The 14,786-nt window shown below is 43.2% G+C and overlaps 1 protein-coding gene across 2 annotated transcripts in view; it reads right to left on the bottom strand.

Annotated features, from left to right (window-relative positions):
- Positions 1-14,786, bottom strand: part of FCHO2 (FCH and mu domain containing endocytic adaptor 2) — a 212,372-nt gene that overhangs the window by 147,132 nt on the left and 50,454 nt on the right. For both annotated transcript variants that reach the window (XM_077462502.1, XM_077462503.1), the window contains exon 2: positions 9,806-9,897. In XM_077462502.1, coding sequence (XP_077318628.1) covers positions 9,806-9,897 — 92 coding nt within the window. The remainder of the gene's footprint in view (positions 1-9,805; positions 9,898-14,786) is intronic.

Here is a 14,786-nt window from a genome sequence, read left to right as displayed (position 1 = left end):
GAGGGGACTGACTGGAGGAAGGGACGGATTGTGGTTCCTAGCTAATAGAACAAACAATCTGTCACTCCCATCAGAACAGAATAGGGAAGTGTGTGTTTACACACACTTGTCCCTGTTCTGTCTCTCCTCTTCATGGTCGCTTGTGGCCGGCGGTCATCAGGACCATTGGCCACGAGCACCGGCCCCTGCTATCTCATGGTGGTTGGTCGGGACGCGTCTTTTTTTTCCTTTTTGGATAGGGTAGAGGGGAGGGGGGAGATGAGGGGGGTTCTTAGCAGTCTGAGGCTAAAATAAGCGTGCTGTTTTTTCTGTGAAATGTCACACTGCCCACTGCTTACAGGATATTTATTATACCTTCACAGTACCTGTATCAGCCACTCAATTTCCCCAATTGGAGGGAGAGGACTAAAGAACCCCCTTCAGCTGCTAGGACACACACAGTTTGTAGCACAGATTGAAAGGGTATTGTAACTACCTCTAGAGGAGACTTTAAGGCATTACAATGTAACATGAAAGAAAAGTCATAGGTGGACTTTGCAGTTCCTAAGCTTTTGTTTTACCTTTTTCTTGCTGCAGGATACTGCTGATTAACAGACAGATCCAAACTTCACCCATCACGGCGGGTAGCGTAGTTAAACCTTCAAAGACCGGGTCCCTTTTAATAGGGCTTCCACTCCTTTGGACCTGTATAGCACCCCTCAGGACAATTTTAGGTAATGTAGCAAGACCAAAAAGAGTCCTGGTTCCTAGGGTCCAGCCCTCAAAGAGAAGCGTTACAGGCAAAACCTCGTTCTTGTATGCGAGGCCCGGGTACCATCCTGTGGCCGCAGTGGCGTGGCTGGATCTGGTTGTGGAGGTTTTTTAAATCCAGCATGGATCCCTCCTGGAGCTCCTTAGAGCACATCTTCACTCGTGACCAACACCTTAGACACTGGTGAAAAAACTGAGGTACTCATGGAAGGAGGAGGAGGGGTTATATAGGGGAGTCAACTTCCTGTATTGGGTATACCAGTGTCAACACCTGAAGGTAGGCCCATAACCCATTAAGTAATTACTTAAGGCTCTGTGTCCCATAATGTACGATAAAGAAAAAGTATTTTGCCTATAGTTCTAATTTAATAAAAGTTTTGACTTTAGTGACACTTTAATTGTGTTGGCTGCATTCCCTTTCTTAGTACTTACTTTAGTCTTACTTTGTAATCCTGCCAGTAACAACGCTCACTCACAGTACTCTATCTATGGAGGGGGAGCTTGTAAAATTGTTATAAAGAAGTAGAGTCTCTGGAAAGGACCCTGTCCCTACATACACTCTTCTTACCAGCCATCTATTGCTGCTCCTTCTCTCTCTCCACAGCCAACACTGAGGTCTGGGGTTGGCGACTAGGGGAAGAAGTGACGTCACTCCCTCCTATTATGTGTCAATGTCTAGGCATAGCAATTGGCTGCTAGAGCTGAGCATTGTCACAGGGGAGACAGTCAAATGCTCCTCTATACTCAGGTGTGGCTGCAGGGAACGAAGAAGCAGAGGGGGAGCGCCGGAAGAAAATGCATAAGAATGATGACATGAGAAGATGTCATCAGGAGGAAGCATTTCTGTGCAAAGATAATGCTAGGTCTACTTTAGGGTAAACACTGCAAAAACTCAAAACACATGGGCATGTGTTACTTTCCCTTTTAAATGCGTGTTACACAGTGGAGATTTCCAATGGGTTGGAAACATCCAGAAAAGAAAAAAAAAAAAATATATATATATATATATATATATATATATATATATATATATATATATATATATATATATATATATACCTCTATACCTTCAACCTCCTACAATGACCTGCTAGCCTGAGGCCATCTGGAGCATGATTTGGAGATCTCACTGCTGTGCCGCTCACTGTTCTCTGACATAAGCAAGCAAAACCTTGCCTCTACCAAGATTGCTGCCTCCACAAAGACACAGTGCAAAACAATGCATGAAAAGTCAGGAACAGGCCCACAGCTGATAACCAGTCCTGCTTTTTTTTTGGGCACAGAGTTGAAGTCTTTAAAGCCTGCCTGCAGTTCAATTTAATCATTAAACATTTGGGGCACCCCCTATCCCCAAACTCTTTTTAATTTGTCAATTAAATTATTATTTTTTTTCAACACTGATGTACACAGGACACTCAGGACTCACACATACAAAACAAAATATAAAAATTTGAATATAATTCAAAGGGGGACTTCAAACAAAAGTCCTATGTTCAAAAGCAAACAAGAGGTACGGCATCAATAAGGGTTAACTTTTACAGCTGGTAACAACTGCCAAAGTCAGTGTTGTTTTGGCAACAATTTGGATGCAATAATTCAGGAATAAATAGGACACAGCTGGAATCACAAAGCCATGACTGTTTCCAGTGACAAAGAGCAATGACATGAGGCTGACACTACACTGCTCCACCGATTCATGGGACTCATGATAATATTAACATAAATGAAATCACTAAATACTTAATACATAATAAAATTATCTTTCTGTTGCTTATTCTGGCTGCTTATGATCTGGTGTTTACTAGCAATATAACAATTAGTGATTACTTCTGAATAAGTGGCCGAGAATGTCAGCCAGTAATAAAAGTTTAAAAAGTGGTTCACTACAGCGTGAACCCACTTGGGGTAGGCTGGACTGGGCCATCAAGATCTGAACAAAACCTATTTTATATGCCTTTACTATGTTTTTTATTACAATGATATGAACCATTTGCAACAATCTTAATTGTTATGGTCTCTTTTGATAAAATAAAAAAATTTATGGATAAAAAAAAAAAAAAAAAGAAAAAAAAGTGGTTCACAAATCTTCCAGAATGCTGGATAATAAAAGCCGGTAATGAGCAATGCCAGCACAAAATACACTACATTCATTTACAGACACATACATGCAAATGCCTACTTCAGGACTCAACACATTTGATAATTAGACCTTACACTGTTCTGTTCATATATACATCTCAAAAAAAAAAAAACGATTAAAATACTTGTTCTCCTTTAAAGAACTTTATGAACCAAATTAAAGTAGTTGTAAAGGCTGAAGATTTTTTTTTACCTTAAAGTGATTTCCACCCGTTTCTTAGTTTATAAAAATTCAGCAACTACAAAAAGTGTAGCTGCTGACTTTTTAATAAACAGACACTCACCTGCCCCACCCGGAGCATCGGTTCTCTCCACCTCCTCTCTGCCATCATAGCAACTGTGGGCACCCGGCCTTGACAGTTTACGGCTCCACGGCCAGGCACACACTGCACTCTTCTATTGGCCAGGCAATCTTCTGGGATCTGTGATGTGTCCCAGAAGATTGCAGGGATGGAGTGGCCGCCTGAGGGGAGAGGAGTCGCCCCCTAGGCAGAAGAGAAGTAGAAGGAGGAAGTGGGACAGGAAGTCCCTCTAAAAAGAAGCTACCCACTCCCCCCCCCCCCAAAAGATTACATGCCAAATGTGGCATGTAAGTGGGCGAGGAGTGCTAAAAGTGGAAGTTCCACTTTTGGGTGCATTTTCTGATTAAGGTAAGAAACCTACTAATGTCAGCTGCCCCTCGATCCCTCAAATACTTAGCTGAACCTGACCTTCCTCCAGCACTGTGCCGAAGAGCAACAGTGCTGTTCTCTCTCTCCCCCTCCTCCCTGGACTCCGTGTGAGCACTGGCCCCTGATGCTGTCAATCAAATCCAGTGAGGAGGGAGCGAGGTCAAGATAAATTTTGTATGTCAATGGACACAGAGAGCCAAACTCAGGATCGAGTCCGCACATGTGCCGCCATAAGAAGCGGCTTTCTATAGTGCCACACAGAGAAGAGGAGGAGCCAGGAGCTCCGGGAGGGGACCCCAGAGGAGCAGGATCAAGGGTTGCTCTGCGTAAAAACATTGCACAGGGCAAGCAAGTATAACAAGTTTGTTATTTTAAAAAAAATAATTAACTTTACAATCACTTTATAGCAGAGCTACACCCAAAAGGGGAAGCGCCAATTGTCTGCTTCCCCTCCGGTGTCACATTTGGCACCTTTCGGGGGGAGATCCCTGTCAAAACCAGGTACCTGCTCCCACTTCTGGTTAAGATCACCGCACAACAAATGCGGCGTTCTATGATATTATCCACCCCTCCTCCTTCCCCCTGCTGCCTTCTGGGAGATGTGCAGGTCCCAGAAGACAGCGGGACCATTCAGAAAGCGCAGCGTGACTCATGCACGCGCAGTAGGAAACAGGCTGTGAAACCGCAAGGCTTCACTTTCTGTTCCCCTTAGTGGAAATGCTGGTAACCGCACCCACAGCCGATGCATGAATCGGCTCGGGTGCCAACATCGCGGGATACCTGGACAGGTAGGTGTCCTTATATTAAAAGGTCAGCAGTTACATAGTTTGTAGCTGCTGACTTTAAATTTTTTATACAACCTGGAACTCCGCAGTAGTTGTCAGAATGACCAGTGAAAAATACAAAATCACATTCATCATGGCTTGCTTAACAAAAAAACACCTGACAGTAGTTTTGACCTACCTGTAAATTCCTAAACACCGATATCTGTCTTCCTTCAGTCAGAGAAACCCCCCTCCACAGTTAACAAGCACCCCCTAAGGACACGCTTAACCCTTTGATCGCCCTCTGATGTTAACCCCTTCCCTGCCAGTTTCATTAGTACAGTAACATATTTTTTGCACTGAGCACTAAATTAGCGTCACTGTTCCCCAAAAAAACAACAAAACTGTCAAGTGTCCCATTTGTTCGCTGCAATGTTGCAGTCCTGTTAAAAATCACTGATTGCTGCCATTGCTAGTAAAAAAATAAAGAAAGAATGTCCATAGTTTGTAGACGCTATAACTTTTGCACAAAACCAATCAATATTATCTTATAGGGGTTTTTACCAAAAATATGTAGCTGAATACTTATTGGCTTAATTAGATAAAGAAATTCGATTTATTGGATAGGTTTTATAGCAGAAAGTAAAAAATATTGACTTTTTCTCAAAATTGTCGCTCTTCTTTTGTTTATAGCGCAAAAAATAAAAACCGCAGAGGTGATAAAATTCCACCAAAAGAAAGCTCTACTTGGGAAAAAAGGACATTTTATTTGGGTACAGTGCCACACGACTGTGCAGTCAGTTAAACTAACGCAGTGCCGTATTGCAAAAAATAGCCTGGTCATTAAGGGGGTAAAACCTTCCAGGACTGAAGTGGTTAAAAAACAAAAACACCCAAAACAACAAATGTGGTGGGTAGGGGTTTTTTTTTTTTTTGGAGAAGGAAAATTCTGGCTTGAGCTGTGCTCAAAATGATTAGACACAGGTATTCCAGACAATGCTGGGAGAGTGAAGAGGAAACTTTGGAAGGCTACTCATCCAGCCAAATGTTTGAAGGAATTGAATTGTCATCTGCACGTGCGTAGCCAAGTGTGTGGCTGAGGAGTCCTTCAGTAGAAGGTCCTCCAGGTAACTTGTGACATGAATGCCTGTAGTTCATAGAAGTGTTGGTTTTCCACAGCCAAATACAGAAAACATTGAGGTGATAGGAAAATGGGTATGTGTAGGCATCTTGGATGTCTACTAATGCCATAAATTCCCTTTGTCTTAAGGAAGCAATGACAAATCTTGTTGATTCCATCCAAAATTTTGGCACGTGGAGATATCCGATTACAGATTTTAAGCCCAGAATGGGTTTTTGAACACAAGCCTTGAAACTGCCCTTCTAAAGGAACTAGTGCAACCATTCTCCTTGTGTCACAGTTATATAATCTGCCTTCTTTTGGTCTGAAGCTGACAGATTGGAAGGTAAAAAACAAGCAGAGATCATACTCTATTTTGTGCCTTGTTGAAACCGCAGAATGGACTCAGAGGTCCGGCATGTATCGGATTCAAACGGGCAAAATTTTAACAGATTCCCCCCCCCACCCTTAAAGGGGGGATGCACCCCCCCATTGTTAGGAGGGCTTCTGCATGCTTGGTAGACTTGGAAATGCAGGGCTCGACAAAAGGTGTTAAGCCTTGGTTTGAAGAAGATAGATACCTGGAGAAAGTGAAAAGAACTATTTTGTCAAAAGTAGTAGTAGCTGTAGGAGTAGGAATATAAAGCTGGGCACACAAGCCAGGTGGATAGAGGAATTCTCCCTGCTGTGCTATTGTATTCTGACAGCGGAGACTCCTACACTGACAGAATACACTGATCAGTGCTGTGCCAATTGGCTGCAGCGCTGATCTAACAAAGAATTTCCAACAAGCCTGTTCATGAGAAGTTGATCACCAAATCAACTTCTCGCGAATGGGACCAGTCATAGATGGATGGAAATTCTCCCAGTTCCTGCAGAATCGGCTCGTTTTCAATCCATCTATGGCCAGCTTTAGGCTTTTTCAACACCTTTCCCTCAGCGACTTCCTTGATGAATTTATCAAGGGATTCTCCAAACAGGCATGGATGGCCCTTTTTACAAGCAGTTTCAGCAGACAATGTTTTTTGGCTAGGAAATCCCTTGTATATTGACAGAGATAAGGGACATTCAAGAGACTTAACTAATCACATTCTTTAGAGTGTCAACATAAAACAACAATGCTGATGGCATCAGCTGTAATTGTTCTAATGGAGCATGAAAGTGGGAACATCCTCAATTGGAACTGTGAGGTGTTTGCTGAGAATAGAAAAAAGCAGAATTCACCAGGCAGCAGTCAATTTCTTTTTTTAAAAGCTTTTCCATGGGATAAATCTCAGCAAAAAACTTAGAAGGAGTGACCAGGAAAGGCTGGTCCTCACAAATCATTCTGTGCATGCATTGGAAAAATCTTTCTGTATTTAGACAGTTTTTTTTTTTAGAGCCCATAGGGCCTTGTTTAGGTTGTGAAAAATCTGGTGCTGTATGGAAAGACTAGAGCACAGCACATCAATTAGTGTGTCCACAGTAGAGGGCATTTAGCTTGAAGCCATAGCTTGTACTTCAATGCAAGGGAGAGAAAATCCTCTTCAGCCTCTACTAGAAGATCAGCAAGGAAAGGAGGTTCCACTTCTGAAGCCTGACTACAATCAAAGGGAAGAGAGCACATGTAGCATTTCTGGCCTCTTGAAACCTAATGCCCCGTACACGATCGGAAATTCCACCAGCAAAAAGTACAATGAGAGCTTTTGGTCAGAAAATGCTATTGTGTGCTCCATTGAACTTTTGCTGGCGGAATTTCGGCCATCAAAAGACTGAGAGAAGGGTCTCAATTTTTCGGTCGGAAAAAGTTCAGATTGGAAATTCTGATCATCTGTACAAATTCCGACACGCAAAATTCCTACGCATGCTCGGAAACAATTTGGCGAATTTGGCGAATGCTCGGAAGCATTGAGCTTCATTTTCTCGGCTCGTGGTATTGTTGTACGTCACCGCGTTCTTGACAGTCGAAAATTCAGAGAACTCTTGTGTAACCGTGTGTATGCAAGACAGCTTGAGCGGAATTCCGTCAGAAAAACCATCAGAGCTTTTTCCGAGCAAAATTCCGACCGTGTGTAAGCGGCATAAGATTTTGGAAGTGCAGAGAGTTCTCAAAAGAATTCAAATATGTCAGACAGGCCACGTTCTGTGTGCCTGGGAGATAGCTGCAATCAGATAATAGCTATATCTCTGAGTGGTAGTTAGAGTTTCCTGAAGGCCGTCTACAGAACATGTTATTTGGCCCTTTTCGCCCTGGCTGACTTGCACAAATGGTCCATCAATACAAAATGGATGGAGTTGTGTAGCCACTACAGCCCAGGTGCTGACTTGGTTCCTGCAACTGTGTCTGTGTAGAAGATGGCAGCAGGAGTGCAGTATTGCGCTGTGTGCATCCTCAGCGAAAAAGATTGACAGGATTACATCTGGGAGGCGTGGCACAATTGCTTCTTCCCGAGACTATATCTGGGGAGGAGGGGGAATAACTGCCAAGTTTAAATTGCTTGCTCCAAGAACCGTCAGAGACAAAATGGCAGGGGTTAACATAATAAAGTAAATATTATCCAAATCCTGCCTAAAGAACCACATAATGTGTTACGCATTTCAGATCATAAAAGCCAGAAATGAATGTATATACACAGGGAAACCTCATCTCACCATAACCATGACACTAGATCTATTAGAGGTCCAGGCTTCACCAGTCACAGTGAGCATACATACCCTCCAGGATCTGGGAACCATAGAAATGGACCAAGGCTCTGGACCTTTATAGAACCCTGTGGCTAGCTACAGATGTTGCACTAAGTTGAATGTCAAACACTGGATACAGTGCCAGAAGCACACAGTGGGTTCTGGTGTGGTCCCCAAAGTACACAGTGAGGATAATCAATCCAGAAACTGCTATGTACCCAAGGGAAGTTAGCAGTTTGGTCTTCATAGATGCTATAGAGGAAAAATTGAATGGTTAGAAAAAGAAAATTCTTCAGAGAAGAAAAGGTATAGCACTATAGGACGCAAGTAAAAAACTGGAGTTTCACAGAGTGAGTAAGGTTATATATGGTGTTCTCTGAAGGCAGCCCTAGTAAATTGTGTGCTAGTGTCCAGTCATCTGAAGCTAGCTGCATTTTTATTTTTTTATTTAGTGGTATGCAAAATACACAATGAAATGGTGACTTCCCAGAGCACATTATCCATACATTTGCATTTGCAAGGTAGCCGGATTTAATCCCTGGCCCATGAAAGGTCCAGCATCCTTTGTATTTTATCAGCGGTGGGAGAGGGCCCTGGCCTGGCAAAATTCTGGTCCCCAAACATCACTCTGCCCCAGGCTGGCTACAATAGTTGAGTCCACTGAAGTCTACAGGGATATCTAGGCTTTCAAGCAAGCTGCAGAGCAGCACTCATGGGTCGGATCAGGTTTTGCTCAGCAGGGGTGTTGAGCTGCTGCCGAGCAGAGCTTAGGTTCGTGTCCGCTCTGCTTATGTATACAGCCTGCTCTGCTCTATGGGCATTCGGACACAAACGGATCAGCTGTCCGTTTACACTTGACTGCCCTCTGATCCCTATGACTAAGCACTGGGGAGCGGAGTGAAATGCGTTGAAGGCATGACCTGGTAAGAGCCCAGGCTGAGGTTGTCTCTCTCATTATCACACAACTTTGTGGATTTTGCTGCACCAGGGATTCTCTCCTTCTGCCCTCTGATACAGCCAGATGAAGGGCAATAGATCCCCTTCCATTTTTTTTGGGCAGATCTGACCCGGAGGTAGCCGGGTGTAAACGGATACAAGTCAGTTTTCATCTGGTGCTCCACAGAGAAGAATGGAGGGACCGATCAGGTCCAGCTGTAAAACAGACTGCCATACCCCATCGGACCTCTCATGTGAAAGGGGCCCAAGTGATGCCCAGAAACCAAAATGATATACCACCTGATGTCTCGGAGGAAAGTGCAATTTACACCTAGCTGTCCCATCTGTACGTAAATGAGCTCCACTGAGAGTCTTTTGAGCTAACACTAAACCTACTTGCTTTACCTATGAGAATCAGGTGGGTGACATTAAATTGTGATAAATGATGTACCTGCTACAGCTTCCTTTTCAGAAACACCTGATCATACCTGGCCAGTAATCCACCACCATGGATGCATCAGTCATCAACTTAAGGCAGGCGATCTGCTTATTACAGTTATTCACAGGTGGGAAATGACAGGACTGGTAAAGAAGGCAGCTGCAGACTGCTATAACACCAACAGTCATTACAAGGCTGCCTAGGATGCTTTAAAAGCAGCTAGCACAGCACAAACAGTATAAACACAATTTTTTAGCACATACTTTACAAACCACATAAAAATATACACGTTACAATGCACAAAAAGAAGAGAATACAGCACCTTTCCCGTATAAATTCGGAGAGCTCCTTTGTTGAGATCTGGCCATGTTTCATGTTGTGATATAGCACATCAAAGCCATTATTCTTCTCCCCCTACAAAAAAAGATGGCAAATTTTATTACAGTAGGGCATAAACAATCCTCAGGAGTAACAGATGGAATGCATGGCATAAAAAGTAAATAGAATTATCAAAGCCACAATGTGACCCAGAAAAATAAAAATATCACCTCGCGAAAGAAGAGAAGTATTACCTGTTCTACCACCTGTGCCATCAATCTTACTTCACTTCAGAGCTACTACCTCAAGGATCTTCAGCATTTAACCCATGTCCATGATTGTCAGATGCTAATTTCCCCCACTGCATGATGTGGTTCCATCCGCCACTTGTTACATCACTGTAGAACATGGGGGACAAAGGCACCCGACAGTCCCAGAAGTGTCTAATACTAAAGACGGCAGGATAATAAGAGCCAAGATCAGAAGCATGAGCAGTGGGACAGGTAAGATTTAAAGTGATTTTAAAGTCTCCTTTTGTTTTGTTTTTTTAAATAATAAACATGTTTACTTACCTGCTCTGTGCAGTGCATTTGCACAGGGCAGCCCGGATCCTCCTCTTCTTTGGCCCCTCTTCGCTGCTCTTGGCCCCTCCCTCCTGTCGAGTGCCACCCACAGCTATGGGGGCACCTGAGCCAAGCTACAGCTCCGTGTGTATATTCAGACAAAGAGCTGCGGTTCAGCCCCGCCCTCGCTCTTCTGATTGGCTGACTTTGATAGACAGCAGCAGGAGCCAATGCTGTGTCTCAGCCAATAAGGAGGCTAAGGGACTCGTGCACTTCGCTGGACAGAGATGGGGCTCAGGTAAGTATTAGGGGGGCTGAGGAAGGCTGCTGCACACAGAAGTGATTGTAAAGTCAAATTTTTTTTTTTTTTTAATAATAAACATTTTACACTTAAATGCTCTGTACAGTGGATTTGCACAGGGTAGCCTGAATCCTCCTCTTGGGGGGTCCCTCTTTTCCAAGCTCCTGGCCCCTCACTCCTGTTGAGTGCCCCCAAGGCAAGCAGCTTGCTATGGGGGCACCTGAGTCAAGCTGTAGCTCCTTGTGCCAATTCAGACACAAAACTACGGTGCCACTAATCGATCCGTGACTGCCGCCCCTCTCTGCCAATCCCTTCACTGGCTCCTCTCAGGACCTCCTGCTTTCTAGCTCCCTTGTTACCTCCTCCCCGTGCTCGCCTTCAATACTTCTCCAGAGCCTCTCCCATCCTTTGGAACTCCCTGCCCCAGTCTGTCCGATCAGCCCCTACCCTGTCCCCCTTTAGGAGATCCCTGAAAACTCATTTATTCAGGGAAGCCTATCCCACACCTACCTAAAAACTGTCCCCGAGCCACCCCCATCAAATCATTCTCTGTAGCTATTACCTTTTGTACCACCACCCCCTCCCTTTAGAATGTAAGCTCTACGAATGAATGCCAAAAAATCTTGTTCAAAGTGCCGTTTTTCTGACCACAAAAAACGCTAAAAAAGAAACCAACGCCGGTAAACGCGCATAAACGAGTGTTAGTGTTCAGCCTTCTTTTTTTTCAGTGCATTGTGGGAGTTTAGGAATGCATTGTGGGATTTTTGGGAGTGTCCCCTGTGTATTTTTTATAAAAACGCCTATAAATGCTAAAAAAACAAAAAACGCTAGTACAAAACGCTGTTAAAAGTCTTTTCAACAATCTGGCATCCAGAAAAGGCTTTTTTGAGCTTCAGTGTGCATGGAGCCTTAAAGCAACATTTTTTTTCCAAATACCTTTTAATTATTTATTTTATTGCATTTTAGTGTAAATATGAAATCTGAGGTCTTTTTGACCCCAGATCTCATATTTAAGAGGTCCTGTCATGCTTTTTTCTATTACAAGGGATGTTTACATTCCTTGTAATAGGAATAAAAGTGACACCATTTTTTTTAGAACAGTGTAAAATGTAAAAATAAAAAGGTGAACTAAATATGAAAAAAAAAAAAAAAAATTTTAAACGCACCCTGTCCTGCCAAGCTCGCGTGCAGAAGCGAACGCATACGTGAGTAGCGTCGCATATGAAAATCATGAGGCAAGTCAGGAAATTAATTCACATAAGGCTCGGTTTCCACTATTGCAACCCCAAAGTAGCGCAATTTTTTTGCCGCGACGAAGCAATGCCTGTGTATTCTTGAGGTCTATAGACTCTATGGACCTCAAGTCACATCAAAGTGGGACCAAAGTAGTGCAGGGACTACTTTGAAGTTGCACAGATATGAACGGTACTCATTGGAAATCATGGGGTACGACTTGTCATTGCGATTTTTCAGTCCCAAATCGTGTGAAAAGTCGCACTAGTGGAAGCCGAGCCTAAAAGACAGTAGTATAAACTTTCTAGTACATCCCGTCAATTTGGAAGCCAAGGCCAGTCCACACTGCTGACTCTGAAACTTTATGCTCCTGTTTACAAAAAGTGTGGCAAGAGCTCATTTTTTTCAGATACATGTTAAAAATGCACATTTTAGGTTTGCAGATTGCTTAATACACAGAAATATTATATAACTATATAACTTGTGAAAGCAGACGGATGTTTGCTAGCTGAAATTTTTTTATCTTGAAAAATATTGCACAACTGTTTAAGCTTTGGTTTCAGAAAAAAAAATGACACTTTTGCAACAAAAAAAATCCCACATTTCTTTTTAATTTTAAAGATGAGATTGTGTGCAGTAAATAAATACCAAACACGTCAACCAATAAAACGGCGTACGTCAGCAAAACAATGAAAAAATACAATACCCAAAATGTATAGGTTATTATTTTGGAGTTAACCATAAGTACCGGTCATAGAATTATTTCCATCACTACGTCACATGCGGGGATACCCATAAGGCTTTATTTTTTCTCACTTAACTTTTACAATTGAGCTGACAAGTATACTTGACAGCATATATGAAGTGACGGGTTCTCCTTAGGTAGGCATCACAAGTCTGTTAAGACAGATAATGCCTCCTCTACATGCCAGTCAAGAAATTCAAACACAGTGTTTGAACTCCTTACATAAATGGCCAGGGCCACCAGGTTCTGACAGCTCGAAGCCAACCAGATGACTTTTACCAGAAAGCCGAAAGCCTGCTGAACAAAAACCTAAACCAAGCTTAAGGTTGCCAGGAGCTTGTTTTAGCCGTTTTAATTGCCATAACATGTAGGACATGTCCTAAGCAGTCACAGAGTAAACAGGTATGTTCAACTGCAGTGGAGTGTGGGTACGCAAATAGACCACGCATTTCAACAATAATCGAATAAGACCGTATGTGTGTTTAATGTATATTAGGCATGTTATTTACCTGTAAAAGCTCCCTTTGTGTAGACATCAAAAAGCCCTGAGACGGCCACCTAGCGCCGCCATCTTGGATGTCATGTCTGTGTCAAACGCAGAGGTGTCACTCAATTGACACTCTACATCAGGGATATGCAATTAGTGGACCTCTAGCGGTTGCAGAACTACAAGTCCCATGAGGCATAGCAAGACTGACAACCACAAGCATGACACCCAGAGGCAGAGCATGATGGGACTTGTAGTTTTGCAACAGCTGGAGGTCCGCTAATTGCATATTCCTGCTCTACAGTATTCCCCTTTGCTCCTGACCCTGGGAACTACAAAAACTTTTGTAGGGAGAATGGAAGTATAATTAAAGGCTAAACTTTTTTTTTTAGTTTTGGATGAAGTGGAGAGAAATTGGAACCGTTTATTGCTGTCTGTGCCCCCGTTAGGGAGATTCACCCTATTTGTCTTGTTTACTATTATCCTTGAAAGAGAACGAAAATCACAAATTTTGTGTTGTCCCCAGAAAAGTAATAGTGGTGAAATTTTCCAATGGGAACACTAGTTCTGGTGACCTGAAGGTCCACAAGGATTTCATTTTATTTGCAGGGACAGGAAGGGAAGGGAAATCACCACAATGGAACACCGATGACGAAAAAAACAACTGACAGGGGTTATAACCCTCCCTTACTCTATCCAAAAAAAAAAAGGTTTGCCTACTTTAAAGAAATGAGGAGAGGGCTACGACCTGCAAGGAGGGAGGGTACCTTATAGAAAGGAAAAATGTAATAGTAATAGCTTCTGACTTTAATTAGGGCACTTACCCATCCAGGTATCTAGTGGTCTCCTCAGCCAAGCTGATTCTTCAATCAGCTATCGGGTGCTGGTGCCACCATCTTGACTAAGGGAAACTGGCAGTGAAGCCATGAGTTACACAGCAAGCTTACTACTGCGTATGTGCAAAGTTTTGTGAATGGGCCGCAGTTATCTGGGGTCTGTGAAGTGTCCCAGAGGGCTGTGGGGGAAGGAGGGGGGCCAAACTGAGCCAAAGGTGGGAGCGGGGACCTGTCAAAACCAGGTACCCACCCACTCCTTCCCCCACCACATATGGCAGTGGGGGGGGGGGGGGGGGGTTTGCAGACAAGCGAAGCTTACACTCTTTGCGGTATATTGGTGACAAGGTTTCTTAAAGTGCAGAGATCTTAGAGCCATAATCGGAGATATTTTCATACCCACGCCTGCTTGGCTCACTAAGAAAGACTGATCATGAGGTCTACATTTTAAAATATGGGCACATAGTCCTGTTAATTTCAGACATGGCCATATGTTAAACCAAGCAGGGTTAATAAACTGAGCAAGAGTCAAAGTGCTGAAAGCAGTAATTCATAGCAATCAAGAATTAATTTTCTGCCCTCCGACCAGGCAAGAAATATTCTGATTGGCTGCTTACTATGTGCAATGCACTTTACACACACTGGTCAATATGGATGTGAACTGTTATAAGAGTACTTCAGTGTAGGATTTTCCTGCACAGGACGTAAAGCCGGCCATAGAAGGTTTGAATCTCGGCCAGTTCAGCAGGGACCGACCGTGATCCGTATATGGGAAGGCTGATTTACCCAAGTTGACTAATCGATCAACCAGCATGATGGATTT

Source organism: Lithobates pipiens, unplaced genomic scaffold, assembly GCF_037356315.1.
Source record: "Lithobates pipiens isolate NorthernLeopardFrog02 unplaced genomic scaffold, aLitPip1_a1.2 Scaffold_3, whole genome shotgun sequence".
Classification (NCBI taxonomy): domain Eukaryota; kingdom Metazoa; phylum Chordata; class Amphibia; order Anura; family Ranidae; genus Lithobates; species Lithobates pipiens.
The sequence above is the reverse complement of the archived record's forward strand: the minus strand, read 5'-3'. Positions and strand labels throughout refer to the sequence as shown.